Source organism: Oncorhynchus clarkii, chromosome 5, assembly GCF_045791955.1.
Source record: "Oncorhynchus clarkii lewisi isolate Uvic-CL-2024 chromosome 5, UVic_Ocla_1.0, whole genome shotgun sequence".
NCBI lineage: Eukaryota > Metazoa > Chordata > Actinopteri > Salmoniformes > Salmonidae > Oncorhynchus > Oncorhynchus clarkii.
The window spans coordinates 18034497-18058588 of NC_092151.1; the positions used below are offsets into that span (position 1 = coordinate 18034497).

Below are 24092 nucleotides of genomic sequence, written 5' to 3' on the forward strand. Positions count from 1 at the left end.
ATAAAGCTCTACAACAGCTCCTTAAGAAAAAAAGACATTATTTTCCAAAGAATTCATCAAACATGTTTAATCAATATTTCTGTGAAATCAAGAAATACTACATCGTCGATATTAACCAGATACTACAATGGGCTTCTATGTTGTCGTGTGTGTACGTCTAGGCCACACAGACAGCTCAGCAGGATGTCATAAGACAAGACGCCTTGGCCAGCTCAATGCTTCATAGTCATCTAAAGCCAACATATTACACTTGAATTGCTTTGGTGAAATTCAGAATATTTTGATAAGATTTGTTATTTATAAATATAACCACAAACTCAACATGAAAAGTGCTTTATTCATATTTAGAATACTTTAAATCTTTCTCCAATATCTTATATATAATTTTGTAAACAACAGCCAGATCAACCAACCAGGCTCTCCAAAGTAGTGCTGCAGAGCCTGTTGAGTTAACATATGATCGTCATCTGAGTCAATGACGCTTTTAGCTGACACACTAGAAAGTTAAGCTACAAAACATCATGAAAATAATCATAAAAAGATTAATAGGCTAACTATTGACCATTGTCTAAAAATCAATGACAGTATACATTTGGTTGAAACCAATTTGGTAGCATCTTTGATGAACATTCAAACCTCTGTTGTAAGATTTTTAAAAAGACACCACTGCATTAAGATAACAAAAACCATGAAAGGCTTACTATTGTTAATATATACTTCTATTAACAAAATTTAAAGTCACAGATTTATTTGATGTATTCAGACCGATATTCCTTACATGGTGGTACTGGCCTTCAAGAACATAAAGATGAGGAAAGCCCGGGCCTTGAGTTGATTTACTCCTCAGAACCAAGTAAGCCAAAAGCCCAGCAGGTAAAGCTACTGTAGCCAATCGACTATGAAGAGGCCTCGTATACAGGGTTATTACCAGACAAAGCATAGATGATTTCACTTCTACAGCATGAGCGGCTCAACAGGGTTGGAGTTAATCAATTCAGTCAATTCAGGAGGTAAACTGAAATTCTAATTAAACATGTTTCAGAGAAGCACTGAGGATAATTGAAGTAGAGGTTTTTTGGATTGACTGAATTTAAATTGATTGACCCTCAACCCTGTACCTCAGGAAGTTTGGGTGCACAACAAAGAAAAATGCTGGAGATAAAATTAAGTGTTCAATTACTTTACCTTAATTTTAAATTAAAACAATTACCCATTGACATTTCTTTGTCAGAAACCAACTGTATGCAAAATAACATTCCATTGAAATAAGTTATACTTAAAGTTCTTAAAACATTTAAAAATAAAGAGTTAAATGCAATAAGTAGTACACAAATAATCCTGAAATACATTCTCAGACTGGTGTTTTTGACAGGCAAAAAGCTTCAAGCGATGTCATTTTAGCCAACTAATGTAAAGGCAGTGAATATTAAAAATGTCAAGATCTGGATACAAATTATAATAAAAAGCTGCGTTGCCATACATTAAAAGTATTTCAGTCATTCCAGTCATCTGTCTATTAATTACAGAATATAAAACCTCTCACAAGTTTACGAACTTCACAATCCCAACTTTGATTATTACTACCTTGAATACAAGGCCAAGAACATTCAGCCAATTCCTTGCTTCCTTTAAAAATAGACCGCGCCTTTTCCCCACAGTCAGAGTTGTACATATCATACACCAGCCATCGATTAAAATTGTAACAATGTAATATTCTCAGTTCTGTTTTGGGTATCATAATTGGTCAGAAAACCACAGTATGTAATGACTATGCGTGTATCCATCCTCTTCCCCATTAATAGGAAAAGCACCAGTTTATCAAGTATAAAGCTAAGGTAACCACTCTGACAGCAGCCCTTCTATACTGAACAAAAATATAAATGTAACATGCAAAGTGTTGGTCCCATGTGTCATGAACTGAAATATTCCAGAAATGTTCCGTTGGCAAAAAAAGCTTGTCTCTCAAATTTTGAGCACAAATTTGTTTACATCCCTATTAGTGGGCATTTCTAAATTGTCACTGTAATTTATACACGTGACAGGTGGCATATCAAGAAGCTAATTAAACAGTGTGATCATTACACAGGTACACCTTGTGCTGGGGACAATAAAGGGCCACTCTAAAATGTGCAGTTGTCACACAACACGATACCACAGATGTGTCAAAATGAGGAAGCATGCTATTAGCATGCTGACTGCAGGAACGTCCAACAGGGCTCTTGCCTGAGAATTTAATGTTAATTTCTCTACTGTAAGCCACCTCCAGTGTCAATTTAGAGAATTTGGCAGTACGTACAACTGGCTCACAACTGCAGACTGTGTGTAACCACAACAGCTCAGGCCCTCCACATCTGGCTCCCTCACCTGCGGGATCGTCTGGAGGCAGGGGTGCTGAGGAGTATTTCTGTCTGTAATAAAGCCCTTTTGTGGGGAAAAACTGATTCTGACTGACTGGGCCTTGCGCCCAAGTGGGGGGGCCTGTGCCTCCCAGGCCCACCCATGTGCCCCTGCCCAGTCATGTGAAAGCCATGAATTAGTGCCTAATTAACTTATTTCCTGATTTCCTTCTATGAACTGTAATTCAGGAAAATCTTTACAATTGTTGCATGTTGCGTTTATATTTTTGTTCAGTATAGTTGCCATGTAACAATAAGGAACATTTGGCCAAGCAAAGAATGCACAAGACTTAGCTAATAAATAAGGAACATTTGGCCAAGCAAAGAATGCACAAGACTTAGCTAATAAATAAATGTTACTCGTGTACCCGTGTTACATCTAGATCACTCCCCAATCTGTTACCTTTAAAGCACTAGCACACTTTTTCCAACAAAACCAGAGTTCCTATTGGACAAATTCAAGTAGGTCCCTCCGTTTCATTCAGTTTGCTCCATTTGCTTTGTTTGAATACATCCTAGAACTCTTACACTTTGGAGCAGTTTTAGAATGAACAGTTGGACATTGCACTTCATAAAATCACCTTTTATACATCTTAAATAGGTTCTCCATGCACAAAGAACAGAACTTTAAGACACAAATAAGATGAACACAAGACCATATGATGTAGATATAAATAAAAAGAAATATAGAACACAGCTGCAAAAAAAACAACACTTTGCTCAATGTTACATGCAGGTTATTTCTTAGGCAGATAGAAAATAAGAATGAAGAAAATCTGTGTAGTACACCAAAAATGTCCAGTAAAGTCCATGAATTCACTGAGGATGGTTCTTGTCTTCGTTGTATACCTTGTTGTTTGGCGTGGTACATTATATCATGGTACAGTATATCAAGCATGGTACAGTATATCATTGAGCTATTGTGATAAGGTGGTTGAGATGCCAGTGTGGTCGGTATGTAAGTAACAATATAGAGTGGATTCCACTGAGACACATAAGGAACAAGTCCCTAAGTCGACTACTGTTAATCTCGTCTCGCTCCTCTGTTGCCCTCCACCTCCCCTCCAGACCCCCTGTTCTTCACAGAGACAATAGGCTGGAATGCAGAACAGGGGAGGATACACTGGGGTTGGGTGGGATGTGGTGTTGAGCAGGGGGAACTGTTGTGTGTGCATGTTAAAGCAGGGTGGTTGTGTGTTGCGATTGTCTGAGAGCGCATTAAGAAAAGAGATTAGGCAGCACCAGAAGAAGGTATAAATATCCACTGGCGACATTTACGAAAATCTAAAGTCAAGCCGGAGGAAGGGAGAGGCAAACCAGCGAAAGCACAACTACTGCCATAAAATCAGACAACCATAAAGCCACTTAAAAACAGATAAACAAAACAAAATGCTATACAACAGAGCAATCCAAAAGGAATGCATGATGAACCCACATCACATCCATGCTGTTCTAACCTGCTGCAGTGAGCGGTCAGGGCTGGAATGTACTGGGCTAGGTCAGACCAGGAACCAACCAGAACCAAACTGGACCAGGCCAACACATCAGAAAGCAGAGAAGAGTTCATGACGTAGACCTGGTGTGTGCGTTCTGTCCTGGTAGAGATACTCTCAAATATATTGGCACCCTTGCGTGATTCACTATGTTTTTTAAGATAAGTTGACATATAAAAAACATTTGGTGTACACACATGAATTTGTTTGATTTACAACTGCACAGGACCAATAAATGTTTTCTTCTTCTAACATTGAGATTGTTCACTTCAAAGTAAAAAATAGCCTGGACTAAATTATTAAAAAAAATTTGGTTGGTTGGAAGCAATTATCTTGTTTACGGTGTCATTTCTCTCACCCGTGGTAAGTTGCAGGTGCCTTAAGGGTAAGACACATCCATTCAACCAGTTTTGAAAAGAGAAAACAGAACATTCTGCGCCATTGTAAAGTGCGAGGGTGCCAATATATTTGACTTAATTTGTAAGTAGGTAGGTAGGGAGCTGGGACGATGTGGAGGGGAGAGAAGGGGGGGGGGGGGGGGAAGAGTTTGGTGTGTTGGACAGGAAAATGAGGAGGGAGGTTGTTCATGTTTAGTGGTGCAAGGAGGGCCCGTTGCTCTGGGTTACGGGGGCAGAGCCAGAGATGTCTAGGAAGACGGAGCGCATGAGGTCGTAGGACTTGTCGGAGAGGTCGGCCACGTTGTCTGACGTCATGCCCTTCGTCTCAATCTTCGGAAGGATCTTCAGTGTGATGGTCCCTTGTTAGAGCATAGCATAAATATCAATATCATCGTAAACATCATCACAACAACCCTCATCATCGTGTCTGCATGGAAGCAAAGGACAACTTCTTTCGATAAATAATATCATAAGCCATTAATGTCAAGAGTAGCTGTGGATAACACCTTTTCAATATGAACTACAAACATCTGTACCCGAGTTGAACTGCTTTTCTTTCCGTAGATAGAAGTTACTGTAGGAGGAGAACACGATGGGAATGATAGGAGCCTGGAACAGAGACAGAAGCAAGAAAGAGAGAAGCAAGAAATAGAATTACCATGACAGTTCGTTCCACATTCGATTTAAGCCCAGGGTACCAAAATACCATTATTATTTCCAAGATCACAAACGAACAAGTATAATCTACTTTTTAAGGATGCTTCCCTCCCTCAGGCAAGACAAATACAAACATGAACACACAGACAAAGACATGCATGGCTGACTGGCCTACACAGACTGTCTGTACACACATCTATGGGCACACACACACATGCACCATCTCCTCCAGCCCTGCAGAGGCAGACCTAGAGATATCGTTAGCTCTGCATTGGAGCACAACAGTCATGTGTTAATGATATGGGAAACTCAAACATACACCATTCTGCAGAGATCTACTATACAGATTAGGGTTTTGAGTTGACCCTTCTGTAGACCAGAGATTCCTCAGATATTTCTGTGTTAGTTAATATGGACCAGCAGTTCTTGGTTACTGTGTTCCGTCTGCTTCTCAGATCTATCCACTGATACACATCCTTTGAGCATGCAGGCGCACAAGGCCTACATTGAATACAGGCTACACAGACAGACTGTACAATAAACACACACACACACACACTTCGACACCTCATAACCTGGAGTGAACCTGCGGTGTCGGTCTGGCTCTGTTTCATGTAACGTTATTCTTTACATTTATTTCACCTGTCTCCCTTCCTCAGTCTTTCATTCACCCCAACACTCATCCGATATCACCCTCCATCTATAACCTTAGAAACCCTTTCCATTAGGCTCTCTGGGTCTCTCTCTCCCACTATATTGCTCCCTCGGTCTTTGCTTCTCTTAGTCTCTCTTACTCCCTTTGTCTTCCATCTGTGCCAAAGGTAGTGAAAATGTACTCTGCAATTCATATGATGTTCAGTCAGTCTCCATGCTAGGTTGTTAAGTCCCCCTTGTGAACACTGGAATAGAGGCATGCACGCACACACACGGCCCTGTGGCTCACTTGCGCTTGCACTGCCAAGTGGAAGGCTCCCTTCTTGAAGGGCAGCAGGTCGCCCCTCTGGTTCCGCGTACCCTCCGGGAACACCCACAGACGGATCTACAGGGGGCAAAGGTTAGGGGTCAAAGGTGAGGCCTATGTGGAAGCATGGAAACAGTATTTAAATATAAGTGGTGGAGAAAGGTCTGGACACTAAACCAGAAATAAACAGAAAAAAATCAAGTATGTTTTATCAAGTTACAAGTATTCAAACTTGGGTTAAGTTTCAGGATATACTGGCTTGGGAATGACATTCATTTGTTTAATAAATTTTTATGATCTAACAGTATGTCACTCCCTGACATCATACATTATTGGGCTTTCAGAATGGAGTTAGTCGTTAGATTAGAAGGCTCCAGAGCACAGCACGGGTTTCCGAATGAATCTGGTCCAATAGATTAGTCCTGTTGATTTACCTGGTCATCCAGCATGGTCTTGGCAGCTTCGGCCATGACACTCTTGGCGTCTCTTGTCTTCTTGCGGTTGATGAAGACGATGCCGCCCAGCCAGCACACGATGCCCACAGTGCCAGCGTACACCAGCTCCTTCTTGGCAACCATGGTGCAGCGATCTGGGAGGACCTCCATTAGACCTGGGGGTTGGAAAGGATCTGTTGGTGGATCTGTTACAGGACCTCCATTAGACCTGAGGGAGAACATGATCTTCGAGAAGATCTAGACTATTAGATCTGTCAGGCATTTACACAGGCAGCCCAATATTTTTTCACTAATTAGTCTTTGGACCACTCAGATCAGCACTGAAAAAGAGCTGATGTGAAAATATGTGTTTTGATTGGTCAAAAGACCAATTAGTGAAAAAAATATAAAAATTGGGCTGCCTGTGTAAATGAAGCATTCAAGGATCTTTTAGATCTGATTGCTGGGATATTTCATCTGTATGAAATCGTCATCATGTGGGGTTGAATCTAAAACTTAATAACCAACCATGCATGTAACTGAATTAACAGTTTTGCACAAGGATTTCATTGACACCACTGAATGATTTGGAATGAGACTAATACCCTGACTACACCGCTCACGGTGCTTGCGCGAGCGTGACAAAATACATTTTGAAATCTATGTTATTCAATTATTGCACCCACACTGCTCGCGAGCGTCTGCGTTGCCAAGGGCTAAGATAGAAGTCCTTTCTAATTCTGGTGCAGATTGTGCTGCAAATCCTGCCTCTCCCATCTCGTCATTGGTTTATAGAAGCAGGTAACCACGTGCCATCTCCTCATTGGTTATACCCACGTGGGTGTTTGAAAGACGAACTGTGTTGTCGGTTGTCGTGGTAATACTATGACAGCTTAGATGCCAATCACCATATAAGTTCAAAGATGAAAAAGCCTGGAAGGAGGAGAGATGACTAGAAATGATTCGGTTGACCTTTTTATGTGTGGATTAATTGTCAGAGTAGAGGACCTTGTGCATTTCAGGTAAAATAACAACTCAATGTTTATATCCAAGGACAAATTAGCTAGCAACAGCAAGCTAGCTAAATAGGACAAATTAGCTAGCAAGTGCAAGCTAACTAGCTAAATTGCCATAAGTTTGTTTTGATATTTTAACCTGCGTGTTGTGATCGCGTTTGGTGTAGGGAGACAAAATAAATGGATGCACGATGGCCGGTTTGGGTTCCGTGTTAGGCCTTAAAGGCCCAAGTCTAATAATCAGACCACTGTGCATTAAAAACAAATTAATCAAAATGTTATTGGTCACGTACACATACTATCAAAAGGTGCAGCGAAATGCTTATGTGAAGTAACACCTAAGAATACAAACAAATCCCCAAAATAAAAAGACATTAAGAAACATCAGAAGGAGCAATGTCAGAGTCTGGAATATGTAAGGGATTATCAATGAGGGGATCAATGTGTGTTTTATGGAAAATAATGAACGTAGAAGGTTTGTTCCACAACGTACTAACGGAGTGGATCTAACCATCCACAGAGTTGCATTACTTTCCAGAGGACGCATAGCCCCTTGTTGATTATCCCTTACATATTCCAGACTCTTAAATTATAGCCATGGTACAATGTCACATTTGCCCCAGAAATGTGTACACTTGCCGGTGACAATGACCTATTGCCATTCAATTATTCTGTTCTTGATATACTGTATGATAGAAGAAAATAGTGCATGCTCTAGAATGCACTTCAAGCAAATCTGGAAAAAAGTATTCAACAATGCCATGGTATAAAAATATGTACACCGAACATAAATAAATGCACAGTTCATATAAAGAAATCAGTCAATTGAAATAAATTCATTAGGCCTTAGTCTATGGATTTCACATGACTGGGAATACAGATTTGCATCTGATGTTCACATACAGTACCAGCCAAAAGTTTGGACACCTACTCATTCAAAGATTTTTCATGGCAACCATGTTGCAGAGATCAAACCCAATCGAGATGGTTTGGGATGAGTTGGACCACCGAGTGAAGGAAAATCAGCCAACAAGTGCTCAGCATATGTAGGAACTACTTCAAGACGGTTGTAAAAGCAATCCAGGTGAAGCTGGTTGAGAGAATGCCAAGAGTGTGCAAAGCTGTCATCAAGGCAAAGGGTGGCTACTTTGAAGAATCTCAAATATATTTTGATTTGTTTAACACTTTTCTGGTTAATACATGATTCCATATGTGTTATTTAATAGTTTTGATGTCGTCACTACTCTTCGACAGTGTAGAAAACAGGAAAAATAAGGAAAAACCCTTGAATGAGTAGGTGTGCCCAAACTTTTGACTGGTACCTTATATATTGTGGGTTGTCCAACATTGGAGCATGTTTGGAATGGGGGTGTGTAAGTTACAAAACAAATGTAAAAAGGTAATATTTTATTTTTATGATTGTATTGCCCTTGTGACCCAATAAAAGTATGTTTATTTAATAAATTTGCAAAAATGTATAAAAACCTGTTTTCGCTTTTTCATTATGGGGTATTGTGTGTAGATTGTTGAGGAAAACATTTTATTTAATCAATTTTAGAATACGGCTGTAACGTAACAGTGTGGAAAAAGTCAAGGAGTCTGAATACTTTCCAAATGCACTGTATTTGCACTGTATGATTGTGTGTGTGTGTAGAAAAAATATGAATTGACAAGGTGTGTACAACAGTAGCTATATAGGATGAGCCTTGACTAGAATACAGTATATACAAGGCCTTCAGAAAGTATTCATACCCCTGGACTTATTCCACATTGTTGTTTTACAGCCTGAATTAAAAATTGATCAAATATATGTTTTAAATCTCACCCATCTACACGCAATACCTCATGACAAAGTGACAAAATATACATTTTTTCTAAATGAAATATAGAAATCTAACTTAGTTAAGTTCTCCCACCCCTTTGATATGACACTCCAAATTGAATTCAGGTGCATCCAATTTCCTTTGATCATCCTTGAGATCCACTTGTCGCCAATTCAATTGCTTGGACATGAATTAGAAAGAAACATACCCATCTACATAAGGTCCCACAGTTGATAGCGCATGTCAGAGCAGAAACTATACCAAGTCCAGGGAACTGTCCGCAGATCTACGAGATTGTAATTATGCATATCTGGGGAAGGGTATACACATTTCTAGAGCATTTTCAAAATGCAGATCTTTAAAAAAAAAATCTGCATTTCAAACCATTTCACATGCGTTTTATGTTACAATTCAAGTGTGATCAGGAGCGCGCAACTAATGTTCTCCTTCACAAAAAAATGCATTAGCGCAACACATTAGGCAGAAAAAATAAATAATTTTCATCAGATGACAACAGAAGTACAATGCTATTTGGCTAGCAGCCACACAAGTAAATGAGCTTACAATGAAAAAGCAAGGTATTTTTTGCTAAAACTATGCAAGGCCAACAAATGTACAACGTTTATCATAGAAAGAATGTAGCCAGCTACATTTCCTAATGTTTTTCTTAAAGTTAATCTTGCATTTACCAGAGTAAATTAGGCTACACCAAGAAAATAACTTTGACTGATGTGTGAGCGCTGTCTGCATGTTCGTGAATTCTCATCGGAGTGCAAAAGTGCAACAAACACAAAATGTGTCTAATGCCAAGAAGAAATCACAAGAAGCATTTTAGATCTGCGTTTACAAAATGCAGCAGCATATTTCTTATGCATGATAAACACAGAATCCTGTGTCAACCCGACCCCATTAGTGTGCCTAGAGCTGGCCTTCAGACCAAACTGAGCAACCGGGCAAGAAGGACCTTGGTCAGGGAGGTTACCAAGAACCCAATGACCACTGACAGAACTACAGAGCTGTTTGGCTGAGATGGGAGAACCTGCCAGAAGGACAACAGTCTCTACAGCACTTCACCAATCTGGACTTTATGGGAAAGTGGCCAGACAGAAGCCACTCCTGAGAAAAAGACATGACAGCACGCAAGATAAGGCAAAAATGCCTGTGATCTTATGAGACAAAAATGTAACTCTTTGGCCTGAATGCAAAGCGCAATGTCTGGAGAAAACCCATGAAGCGTGGTAGTAGCAGCATCATGCTATGTGGGCGCTTTTCAGCAGCAGGGACTGGGAGACTGGTAAGGCCACAGGAAATAATGAAGATCCAGCCAAATCCTAGATGAGAGCCTGTTTCATAGTGCAAAAGACCTTGGACTGGGGCCAATATTTGCATTCCAACAGGACAATGACCACAAGCAACACAGCCAAAGCAATGCTGGAATTGCTTCAGAACAACAATGTGAAAGTCCTTGAGTGGCCCAGCCAAAGCCCAGACTTGAATCCCATTAAAAATCTGTGAAAAGACTTCAAGATTGCTAATCACCCCATATAACGTAACAGAGCTTGAAAAATGGGAGGAAATCCAGATGTGCAAAGCTGATACAGACATACCCAAGACGACTCAAAGCTGTAGTTGCTGCCAAAGGTGCTTCTACAAAGCATTGACTCCGGGGTGTCGATACTTATGTAAATGAGATATTTCTGTATTCACGTCGTCATTATGAGGTAGTGTGCAGATGGCTGGGGGAAAAAATTGAATCATTTGAAATTCAGAATGTAACACAAAATGTGGAAGAAGTCAAGGGGTATGAATACTTTCTGAAGTGGGTAAAACAGTATGTTAACATTATTAAAGTCACCAGTGTTCAATGACTATGTACATAGGGGCAGCAGTCTAAGGTGCAGAGTAGAGTAGGTGGTAGCCAGCTAGTAACAGTGACTAAGTTCAGGGCAGGGTACTGGGCGGAGGCTGGCTAGTGGTGACTATTTAACAGTCTGATGGCCTGGAGATAGACGTTTTTCAGTCTCTTGGTCCCAGCTTTGATGCACCTGTACAGTCCGCCTTCTGGATGGTAGCTGGTGAACAGGCCGTGGCTCGGGTGGCTGAGGTCCTTGATGATCTTCTTTGCCTTCCTGTGGCTGTAGATGTCCTGGAGGGCAGGCAGTGTGCCCCTGGTGATGTGTTAGGCTGACCGCACCACCCTCTGGAGAGCCCTGCTGTTGTTGGTAATCACACTGTTGAGTCAGTGGTCTGATCAGTCGACTTCACCCTTTAATGCACAGTTGTCTGATTATTATTGTGAGGAAATTTCTGACCTTGAATGGTGTTCTCTCACCTATCTCACCTTATCTCACACTAGCCTTATGAAGTCACAGACAACAAAAATAATATTCAGCATTTTCAATCAATCGCTGCATTTCTATTATCATTTCCACACATGATGTTGGCAAAAAATATACATTCCTAGTTAATTGGTGATCTGTTGTAAATATGATTATTCTAATTAAATAGTTGGAATATCGTGGGGAGGACCAATGAATAAACGAGGGAGGAATTATTGACAGGGTAGGAACCAAAGTGTTGGTCAGTGTTTCCAGGTGACCCTTACTTCATGTAGCTAGCTAGCTATCCAGCCAACATATTAATGCTTCACCTATTTCTCTAAGATACCGTTGCACAAACATGCTGTAATGGGAATTTTCATGTTTGTGCTTTTCTTATAACTACATTTCTGTGTTTTATTTATTCAGTGCGCCAGCACCAAGCCAAGGTAGAAAAATCTACAAAACTCCCATAGCCTACTTCACAGAGAACATGCCGAAAAGTTAAAACAAAAAGGAAAACAGACGAGGTACTACACAACGCGAAAGCAGGCATGTTTCTCTTACATTTTGAACTCACGGCAAGATAGCACCAGAGCCTGCCTTACTAACGGGTTCCTACTAGAAAACAGCCTCAAAGCCATAAATAGCATGAGGTGTGGCTAACGTAAGCCACCTTGAGCTAGCTACCAAGCTAGCCTACGAACTATGTAGCCACAGTAGATCTTCCATACGACGTTGAGAAATAGTGCATTGTGGGTAGTTTAGAAGTGATCTGGAAATAAGTTAATAAATATGTAATAACCCCAAAACATAACTATGTTTGTACTTATAGGTAACCAGATCGTGACTATAACTAAGTTACGTCTTTGACCACACTATTACATTGGTGGGTAAAAACTCATGCTACCTACCCTTTAAAGCTAGAATGGTGCTCCTAAATCAATTTCAGGTCGCACAGCAAAAATATTTAGGCACATAGGCGAGTAAAATGGTCACACTGTAGAGCCCTGTATTTGTTTGAGGTGGCTGATTACAATCAGTAAAGTTTTGCATTTGATTGGTCTGGAATTTGGTACTGGGTCAAGTCGCCATGCCTTGTAGTGAGTTATAGGGCTGTCGCCGACAAAAAAAAAATCTTGGTCGACCAAGAGTCGTCTGTTCCTTCGACGAATCAACTGTTCAAAAATTAAACTTGTATTTTTCGATATGTAAACACACCCTATGCGTTTTAATAAAATCAACTATATGTAGGCTACGGAGCTTGTCTGACGCTTTAAGCAGACGTTATTATTTAAATCAGACACACAAAGGACTCAAGAGGGAGCCAGAAATCAAGATAGCCAAACCAGAAGAAAAAAAACCTGTTCCCGACCCCCCACCTCCAGCTGCTGCTTGCCTTCGCAGATTCTGTCATTAGGCTACTGAAGTGGCCGCTAATAGGCTACACCAGGGTTCGGCAACCTTTTCCCATTTGGAGTGCCAATTTTTCTTACCCAGGGATGCAAACTGGTGAGGGCCCAAAAAGGTGACACTTTTTTCACACTGAAACATTCAAACAAATCCCAGGTTTTAACTAATTAAACAAAGAATATGATCTACATCATCAGTATGTGTGTAACATAAAAAGTGGTTAATGTGAACCGAACTCACAGCTAAAAAATGTAAGGAAAGCAATCCAATGTTCACTGCAAATGACACTCAAGTCTTGAAAACAAACACAGTAATATTGCAGTTAGACATGACAGCCTTTATAATAGAATGTTTGTGACCACACACATGTCTAAATATTGCACTTGGGGAAAAAACATCTTAAAAATAGAATGAAACAAACAGGCATTCCATTTTTGCTCTATTATAGTGGTCACTATAGACATTGATCAAGTGCACAAGGCTACATGTATGCAAAAATAACATTCAGAGTAAAAAAATGTATAATCTCCCTCAAATCCCAAAGGTGTTACTTTCAAGTTCAACGCAACAAAAGCAATATCTTTGGGATGCACTGCACGTTATTACATTGTACACTTTCTGCCTGTGGACATCTGTCTACAATGTGCCAGTGGAGCATGATACCCTTTGTTGGCATAATTGATCTCTTTCAGGCAGAGAGTACACCTGGCATACCCCTTTTTATCCACTATATTGAAAGAAGGAAAGTGTGTGGCGTTTCTTTCACCTCTATTGGCATCCAGCATAAGCCAGGCCCAGCTCCAGCTACACTTTATCCCCGAATCCATTTGTTTAACAAGCAACGACCTCACTTTCACCCAATGCTCTCATTCTGAAAATTAGAGGGGAAACATTAGTTCGTTCGCTAGTTAGTTAACATTTTACACAAATTGCCAGGGTCCAGGCAGGAAGCAACTAACGCGTTAAAACTTGAGGAACGGCAAGGAGTTGTATACCAGTTAACGTTAATACTATAGCAAATTGGTTAGGTTACTAACGTTAGCTCATCTGACGTTGTAACGTTAGCTAGCTAGCTGTCGGACTTTATTAGCCAGCTAATTTTCACACAATAAACTCAATTACTTGATGTTGCTCAATATTTCTCTGGCTAGCTAACAGAGAATTTGATCCAGCTACTATAGCAAGATACTTAACAATGCTAACAATTCTTGTTCCACCACACTTTCTCCATAACCTCAAACTTTCCAAATGCCAGTTGTTTTTCGGTCACAGCTCATGAAGTACACTTCATCACCTTCTCATCCCCGTCTCCTTGGTCAGGCTTCTCACCTACCTCTTCGTTATCGTTCGGCAAACTGCCTTTACACCCGACTGCGGTCTTTCCAGAGCGCTCGCTGATTCTGTAATTAGCAAATTGGTTGTCTCTGCTCTCTTCAGCCGTGCGCTGCATTCTGTTATGTGAAGGATTGGCTGAGCCTTGGATACAGACAGTATCGCTTACAAAAGCGCATCACTCGTTCGCTTACAGCCAGTAGTGATCCAAAGCCCCCCTCCCGAACTTTTCTCATCGGATCTACACGAATCACGTAGGTCACCAAATTTGGATTCAAAACGGTAAATTTCGCCGAAAAGGATGTTCACTTTAACAACTAGCTGGTCCAGCCACAAGCTTGCACTAACAAACTTGCAACATTGTATAGAATAATTCTGGAACCTCAGAGTTTCCAGAACCAGTGAGATCCAGACAGACACAGCTGTAGGATATTAGCGCAAGGGATAAGAAGTAAACAGCTGGGCCTCTTAGGACGTTCCACTAGATCAGAACAGGACTTTCTTTTCCCCTTTCACCCTGAGTGGTTTTTGAAAGGGAGAGGACTGGAAAGGTTCAAATAGGCTACATTGAGGAACTATTGTCATTCTCAATGGATGTAAAAACATACTTTGTTTATTTGCCGTTTGATGTGAAGAAGAAATTACTTCGAGATGCGCCAAAGCTCATTAGTGGTGGTGAGTCAAGACACTCAGAAATACTATCAGATCCCCAAATGGGCACATCTATAAACATACATTTGCGCGCAGGCTAGGTAGCCTATGCCTACTTCTACGCATAAATCAGGTGCGCATCCTTACTCAACATTGAGAGGAGCGCTCCAAAACTAAACAATTCATAAATTGACAACTCGTAAATGGAATGAAATAAAAACTTGTGTAGCCTAGGTTGTGTGCTCTGCTGTTACGTTCCCCAGTTTATGTGTTGTAGTTTGTGTATTTGCATGTGTTTCTTTCAGGAAATGACTTCCTGAAATCCCTCAAGCAGCTGATTGGTCAACTCCAGGGCTAATTGGAGAGCTGACCCCGCCCCCTTGTCAAGACACAGCTGTTTCCAATTACCCATTCCTTCTGAAGCTATATAAAAGCCAGTGTTCTGTTCAGGAGAGAGAGATTTGCTGGGAGGTCATTGCAGAGAGATTTTGCCAGAGGTTGATTTTGCTGGGAGTTCATTGCTGAGAGTTGGTATGTTCTGTGAGTTTGTTGCTCAGGTAGAGCTTATTTGATGTCCTTTGTTTCTTAGTTAGAATATTAAACAATTTCACAAACTGTTTCATTTGTTCCCAGGGGAGAAGGGGAAGGCACCTAGGAAGTGCTTAGGCAAGAGGCCCGCGGGCATACATATATATACCAGTAGTATATTCATTGTCTAGGCACAATAGGTAAGACCTGGGCGGACCACCCCCTGTATTTTGGTTAGGGCACCAGGTGGTGCTAAGTTAGGTAAGTAGTGGGTAGGCAGGTAAGATAGGAGAGGGGGGGGGCTTTGAGATTTACTTTCTTTGCTTTGGTTCCATCCAGCCCCCTTTCCCCCTTTCCCCATATTACCGTGTAAAGGAATAAAGTACGGTACCACATTCTGTCTGTTGTCATCCTTACTCGCACCTACAGTCCATACCTCTCACTTCACGGAGAGTTTAGTTGTAGCAGGGTGTTGCGTTCCCTCTTCATAGAGGCGTGCGTAACGTCCACAATGACAACTGTAAATTACATAATAAATTGAATGCATTAAAACCTCAGCTCCCCCCCCTACTTTGTGCAATTTCCACCTGAAGACATACCCAAATCTAACAGCCTGTAGCTCAGGCACATAACCAAGGATATGCATATTCTTGGTACCATTTGAAAGAAAACTCTGAAGTTTGTGTACATGTGACTTGAATGTAGGAGAATAACAAAATAGATCTGGTTTAGATAAAACAATGAAAACGTTTTTTATTTTTCATCTTTCAAATGAACAAGATAAAACAAACATTCAGATAGGATGATGGGGACAATTTCAGTGAAAAATACAAGAGGGCAACAGTACTTGTGCAAAGTTTCAGAATGATAACTTCCAAAATGAGTGTGCTACATGACATTTATCATGAAGTCACCCAGGTGTCCCACACAAGTAGCCCAAATGTACCCAAGTGGCCAAATTGGTGAAGGTATACATTTTGAAACATAACTATACAAATTACCAAAATGGTATTCTAAAAAATAAATTGATTTAAAAAAAAAAAATATATATATATACACATTTACAAAATAACATGGGTAACTATTTATACACTTTCAATATTTGTAAGACCCTCAGTCCTCTATCAAATCTATTTATATAGCCCCAGCCTAAAACCCCAAACAGCAAGCAATGCAGGTGTAGAAGCACAGTGGCTAGGAATAACTCCCCAGAAAGGCAGAAACCTAGAGAGGAACCAGGCTATGAGGGGTGGCCAGTCCTCTTCTGGCTGTGCCGGGTGGAGATCACAGTGGTTGTAGAGGGTGCAACAGGACAGCAACTCAAGAGTAAAAATGAACAGTTTAGGGTTCCAAAGCCGCAGGCAGAACAGTTGAAACTGGAACAGCAGCAAGGCCGGGTGGACTGGGGACAGCAAGGAGTCATCATGGCAGGTAGTCCTGAAGCATGGTCCAAGGGCTCAGGTCCTCCGAGAGAAAGAAGGAGAGAAAGAAAGAGCAGACTTAAATTCACACAAGACACCGGATAAGACAGGAAAAGTACTCCAGATATAACATACTGACCCTAGCCCCCACCCACTTTGCCAAAACTCTAGACAATATTCTGCTGCTGATACCAGATGCCATAGCAGTCTCTTTCTGATGTAAAGCAGAGGGTCGCTGAGCATGTGGTGCATGTGATGGGATATTCATCTTGCAAACAACACAGCAACACCTCCATGCTGTGCCCTTTTGGCCCTTAGGCACATCCATGCATGCACAAATATATTTGGGCAGATGAACACTTGTGGCAGGAGCAGAAGGGACAGGGCTTGGTGCAGTGGTGCTGTAGCCAGCATGCTCCTTAATGCTCCCTCTAATGTAGACTGATTGAGGAAGCATGCTGGCTGTGTTGAGATGTATGGGTTTGCATTCTACACAATACCATTTTTATATATATATATATATATATATATATATATATATATATATATATATATATATATAAATAAAATAAAAATATATATATGTGTATATATATATATATATATATATATATATATATTTTTATTTTATTTATATATATATATATATATATATAAATAAATAATGGTATTGTGTAGAATGCAAACCCATACATCTCAACACAGCCAGCATGCTTCCTCAATCATATATATATATATACACACACTGCTCAAAAAAATAAAGGGAACACTTAAACAACACAATGTAACTCCAAGTCAATCACACTTCTGTGAAATCAAACTGTCCACTTAGGAAGCAACACTGATTGACAATACATTTCACATGCTGTTATGCAAATGGTATAGACAACAGGTGGAAATGATAGGCAATTAGCAAGACACCCCCAATAAAGGAGTGGTTCTGAAGGTGGTGACCACAGACCATTTCTCAGTTCCTATGCTTCCTGGCTGATATTTTGGTCACTTTTGAATGCTGGCGGTGCTTTCACTCTAGTGGTAGCATGAGACGGAGTCTACAACCCACACAAGTGGCTCAGGTAGTGCAGCTCATCCAGGATGGCACATCAATGCGAGCTGTGGCAAGAAGGTTTGCTGTGTCTATCAGCGTAGTGTCCAGAGCATGGAGGCGCTACCAGGAGACAGGCCAGTACATCAAGAGACGTGGAGGAGGCCGTAGGAGGGCAACAACCCAGCAGCAGGACCGCTACCTCCGCCTTTGTGCAAGGAGGAGCACTGCCAGAGCCCTGGAAAATGACCTCCAGCGGGCCACAAATGTGCATGTGTCTGCTCAAACGGTCAGAAACAGACTCCATGAGGGTGGTATAAGGGCCCGACGTCCACAGGTGGGGGTTGTGCTTACAGCCAAACACCGTGCAGGACGTTTGGCATTTGCCAGAGAACACCAAGATTGGCAAATTCACCACTGGTGCCCTGTGCTCTTCACAGATGAAAGCAGGTTCACACTGAGCACATGTGGCAGACGTGACAGAGTCTGGAGACGCCGTGGAGAACGTTCTGCTGCCTGCAACATCCTCCAGCATGACCGGTTTGGCGGTGGGTCAGTCATGGTGTGGGGTGGCATTTCTTTGGGGGGCCGCACAGCCATCCATGTGCTCGCCAGAGGTAGCCTGACTGCCATTAGGTACCGAGATGAGATCCTCAGACCCCTTGTGCGACCATATGCTGGTGCGGTTGGCCCTGGGTTCCTCCTAATGCAAGACAATGCTAGACCTCATGTGGCTGGAGTGTGTCAGCAGTTCCTGCAAGAGGAAGGCATTGATGCTATGGACTGGCCCGCCCGTTCCCCAGACCTGAATCCAATTGAGCACATCTGTGACATCATGTCTCGCTCCATCCACCAACAGACTGTCCAGGAGTTGGCGGATGCTTTAGTCCAGGTCTGAGAGGAGATCCCTCATGAGACCATCTGCCACCTCATCAGGAGCATGCCCAGGCGTTGTAAGGAGGTCATAGAGGCACGGCCACACACACACACACACTACTGAGCCTCATTTTAACTTGTTTTAAGGACATTACATCAAAGTTGGATCAGCCTGTAGTGTTGTTTTCCACTTTAATTTTGAGTGTGACTCCAAATCCAGACCTCCATGGGTTGATACATTTGATTTCCATTGATAATTTTGTTGTCAGCACATTCAACTATGTAAAGAAAAGTATTTAATAAGAATATTTTATTCATTCAGATCTAGGATGTGTCATTTTAGTGTTCCCTTTATTTTTTTGAGCAGTATATATATATATAAAGCGCAACACTGATTGACAATACACACACACAGGCTATGGTCGTTCTCATACAAACAAACAGACCCTCACTCACAATGACTAGCTAACGTGTACATTACCCATTTCATTACATCTTTATATATTGCAAATAAAATGTAAAAACAATCACAAATAATATTTATTAATTTCAAACGACGGCCTTGAGAGCAACTTGAGAGCAACAAGCATGAGAGCAACTTACCAGTCCAAAACAATGTCCTCTCCGTTCAAAAAATATTTCTCAGTTTCAGAGTCTTCAAAATGGAGTCTTCAAAAAGCAGATCTGTCTCACTTTCACGATGAATTTCCTCTAAAATTGTTTCTACATTTGTATATATCTAGTCTTAGAATTAGCTTTCCTTGACTTATTCGTCATGATGTTGGATAAATAAACAGCTGAAGATGCAAGTCACCGAAATACTGCTGTGCGTAATAAGCTTTGCTCCTTCACGGTTGAATTGGCAATGGCGAAAGAACGGTCCTTACGCCAGCGTTCAATGGAAAGGTTTGTCTTACAACAAAGAATCATGGGATATTGCCGTTTACCTCTGCTCATTGGCTATCTACCCAGCTAGATTTCAATACGATCAGTGGTCATTGGGTTAAAAGACAGTCAATCAGCGAGACAGTGGTCATATAATTGGTGCACAATGGGCACTTGTTGTCTTCCAATCGTTTTTTCCGGGTCAATACGTCCCACCAGGTTTGGTTGTGTTACTTACAAACAAACAGTTGATTGCAAGGAAACCCAACATGACTGGATAAAGTCAGGGAAAGTCTGTCTATTTTACGTTGGATGTTACGTTGAAAATGACACGAAATTCAACGAGATAAGCGTTCACAAAATGTTTTGTGTTAGGCTATAAAAAATGGATTTAACCGAACAAAAGACCATTCATTGTGTAACAATGAGCCTTGGGATTGCAACCAGAGAAAGATCTTCAAAGGTAAACGATTTATTTCAATGCAATCTGTGATTTTGTTACGCAAGCGCTGGCTGAATAAGTAGTTTGATATGGGGGTCTGTGCTCAGATAATCGCAGCGTATTCTTTCACAAGAAATAATTTTTTAAATCTGACAACGCAGTTGGATTAGCAAGATTGTAGGCTTGCGAACCATGTGATACACTTGTATTTACATGAATGTTTAATATGACTATTTATGTAGCGATCACCGTATGTTGTCGAATTTAATCCCGCTAACGGGTTCGGTGCGCAGAGAGGTTAACAGAAGTTCCGGTAACCAAACAAACATTGTAATTAGAAATTATGGAAATTAATGGTAACTGTACTACTGGTGAGCCATCCCCGTGGCCTACACTATGGATTAGTCCACTGAGACAGGTGTCAATCAAAAAGTAATCATTTTAACTGCCCGACTAAAAAAGATATCGGTCCAACAGCCTATCCACCAAACAGTCAACCAGTCGACTAAATAGGGTGAGCCCTAGAGAGTTGTCTGTAGTCAATGTAAACAGTAGTGTATTGATCATTTGAGCGAGTCTGATCTATATCGCTGGCATGTGTCTGGATGGTTGTTTGTTTTGGTGTCCTGTCAACCCAGTTGGCCCAACAAAGTGCTCTTTGAGGCCAGGAGCAGAGAGAAAAGCTAGAGGCAAAAGGCCGGGGTTGTTCATGAGGAGGGAAGCTAGGGACAGAAGGCCGGGGTTGTTCATGAGGAGGGAAGCTAGGGACAGAAGGCCGGGGTTGTTCATGAGGAGGGAAGCTAGGGACAGAAGGCCGGGGTTGTTCATGAGGAGGGAAGCTAGGGACAGTAAGCCAGGTTGTTCATGGGGTGCGAAGCTAGGGACTGAAGGTCAGGGTTGTTCATGAGGATTGGGATCAGCAGGTGGAGCAGTAGTTCAGTAGATTATCTGTTATGGGAGGTTGGTATGGTAACGCCGACCCTAGATCAGCCTCCTGCGGTGTGTTATCAGCTCTAATGAAGCACCTCTCTCCTTCTCCCTCACACACTCCTTCGCTCCCTCCCGCTGTCAGACACAATCACCTTCTCCCTCCCACATGCTCGCTCGCTTGCTCCCTCCCTTGCTCCCCCTCCCTTACATTCCTGCTGTCAGTCTCCTGGCTTGCAGCCAGCTCATATCACTCAGTCACCACCAAGACACATACACACTGACTCCTCCAGCTAGTTGTTAAAGTGAACCCCCCCACACACACAGACTTAAATCAATGTGACACACTAGGAACACAACCTAGGCCCTATGAGAATCCAGTAGGAGACATACTAAGAATTCCTCTCCTGACCAACTCTCTGAATAGACATATCATTCAAAGACCTTTAGAATGCAAACAAAATCTCCCATGAGGGGATACCAAAGATGATCAATTTCGATGTAAAAATGCATAACACATTCTGCATTCAATAACTAAATACAGCCAGTCAGCCTCATGGCACTAATTAAGGCTAGTGCTGCACAATCCTCTGGTGCCAAGCATAATGCAGTTTATATTGATCCATGCCTTTCTCTAATGTCAAACATCTGTAACCACATTATTTACAAAATACACCATCTTAAAATAGTGCTGTCTAGCCCTAGAGTTAGGATACACAGTCGGTGTTGGGTTTAGACTTAGACAGCCATGTCAGTGATCGGAGCTTGTGTGAAGCTATTCCAACTGACAGTTGTCAGTCTTCGCCCACTGAAACCATGCATATCAATCCCCACTATCCTCCTCTCTCAAAATAGAGTGCTCTGTGACTGGCAGCACTCAAACCATTACTAGAAGATTCCCTTAGGAAGTGAGCTATGGAGGGTAAGGTGGAGTTAGTGAGAAGGGAGAAACCCAGTGTTTGCATTCAATACAAGAGGGAAGAGATTCAGAGAGACCGGGGAAACGCCTCGATCCTATTCAAAAGTGTGTGTGTGTGCGCGAACGTAAGTGTGCATCTGTGAGTGTGTCGGTCCGTTCATCCATCTGTGTGTGTCTCCTACCCAGTACGTCCAGGGAGCTCTGATGGTTGGAGATGATGACGTAGGGTCCCTCTGTCTGCAGGTGTTCCAAGCCGCTCACGTCAAACCTCAGACCCAGGAAGTACTTCACGTGACGAACCAGAGCGCGGATCACCCTGGAAACCAAGGAAGGAACAACAATAATCAATTCAATCTTTATTTGAAAACCATTTCAGTGTCAAACGGTGTGACTAGAAAAAAAAAAGACATTAACGGCAGAGTTTCAGAGCATCAGTTCTGCTCAGTCCGTGATCACCAGGTGAGCAGACCGACTACCTCCTAATCATAATGAGTAGGCTAGTTACACTACATATACACATTTTGTGTATGTGAACACCCCTTGAAATTAGAGGTTTTGGCTATTTCAGCCCACACCCGTTGCTGACAGGTGTATAAAAATCGAGCACAGCCGAGCAGTCCCCATAGACAAACATTGGCAGTAGAATGGCCCATTCTGAAGAGTTCAGTGACTTTCAACATGGCACTGTCATAGGATGCCACCTTTCCAACAAGTCAGTTCGTAAAATGTCTGCCCTGCTAGAGCTGCCCCAGTCAACTGTAAATGGAAACATCCAGGAGCAACAATGGCTCAGCCGCAAAGTGGTAGGCCACAGAACAGGACCGCCGAGTGCACTCACTACAGACTGCCTCTGGAAGCAACGTCAGCACAAGAACTGTTCGTCGGGAGTTTCATAATATGGGCTTCCATGGCCGAACAGCCGCACACAAGCCTAAGATCACCATGCGCAAAGCCAAGCGTCGGCTGCAGTGGTGTAAAGCTCGCCACCATTAGACTCTGGAGCAGTGGAAATGTGTTCTCTGGAGTAATGAATCACGCTTCACCATCTGCCAGTCTGATGGACAAATCTGGGTTTGGCGGATGACAGGAGAACGCCATCTGCCCAAATGCATAGTGCCAACTGTAGTTTGGTGGAGGAAGAATAATGGTCTGGGGCTGTTTTTCATGGTTCGGGCCCCCCTTAATTCCAGTGAAGGGAAATCTTAACACAACACCATACAATGGCATTCTAGATGATTCTGTGGTTACAACTTTGTGGCAACAGTTTGGGGAAGGCCCTTTTCTGTTTCAGCATGACAATGTCACTGTGGACAAAGCGAGGTCATTAAAGAAATGGTTTGTTGAGATTGCTGTGGAAGAACTTGACTGGCCTGCACAGAGCCTCAACTTTAACCCCATCGAAAACCTTTGGGATGAAGTGGAACGCCGACAGCGAGCCAGGCCTAATCGCCCAGCATCAGTGCCCGACCTCACTAACTCTCGTGGCTGAATGGATGCAAGTCCCAGCAGCAATGTTCCATCTAGTGGAAAGCATTCCCAGAAGAGTGGAGACTGTTATAGCAGCAGGGGGGGACCAACTCCATATTAATGCCAATGACTTCAGAATGAGATGTTTGACGAGTAAGTGTCCACATACTTTTGCCATGTAGTGTATATTAAAAGTATAGTTCTTCACATTATGCTATTTGAAAAAAACTTTCCAACAATCTCCCCATCGATAATCACCAATCCTCAGTGTGAAAGAGCAGTGGAAGTTATAGGTCTACTGCTGCATTGATCTATGGACAATGAGCTGGTGATCTCGTATTAGTTAACTTATCGATTTAATTCTGATTTTTATGATTAACCACGTGAAAATGATTGAGAAATGAAAACGTTATTGAAATGAAACTGTTCGACTTAAAATGTACATATGAAAATCATAATTGGCACACAGAACAGTAGAAAATGGTAGGATAAATTGTGAGCTTCCCCAAACTTGAAACTCACTGCCTATGAAGTCTATGAAATCATTGCCTCCATGGTCAGATTCTGCCTATAGGCTACTTTGAAGCAAGGCAAGACATGCCTCATAATATGAAATAATTGTTTTTCTCCTCACAGTCATTTTGGCCAGCAACAGTTTTATTTCCAATCGCCTTCTCATTTTATTAAATT

General features: G+C 41.8%; 1 protein-coding gene across 1 annotated transcript in view; it reads right to left on the minus strand.

Moving 5' to 3' along the window:
* Positions 1-55: 55 nt before the first annotated feature.
* Positions 56-24092, minus strand: part of LOC139408476 (1-acyl-sn-glycerol-3-phosphate acyltransferase alpha-like) — a 31940-nt gene continuing 7903 nt past the window's right edge. Inside the window, exons 2-6 of the mRNA XM_071152417.1 lie at positions 22118-22251; positions 6340-6515; positions 5888-5983; positions 4824-4896; positions 56-4646 (exon numbers count right to left, since the gene is read on the minus strand). Coding sequence (XP_071008518.1) covers positions 4480-4646; positions 4824-4896; positions 5888-5983; positions 6340-6515; positions 22118-22251 — 646 coding nt within the window. The 3' untranslated portion in view covers positions 56-4479. The remainder of the gene's footprint in view (positions 4647-4823; positions 4897-5887; positions 5984-6339; positions 6516-22117; positions 22252-24092) is intronic.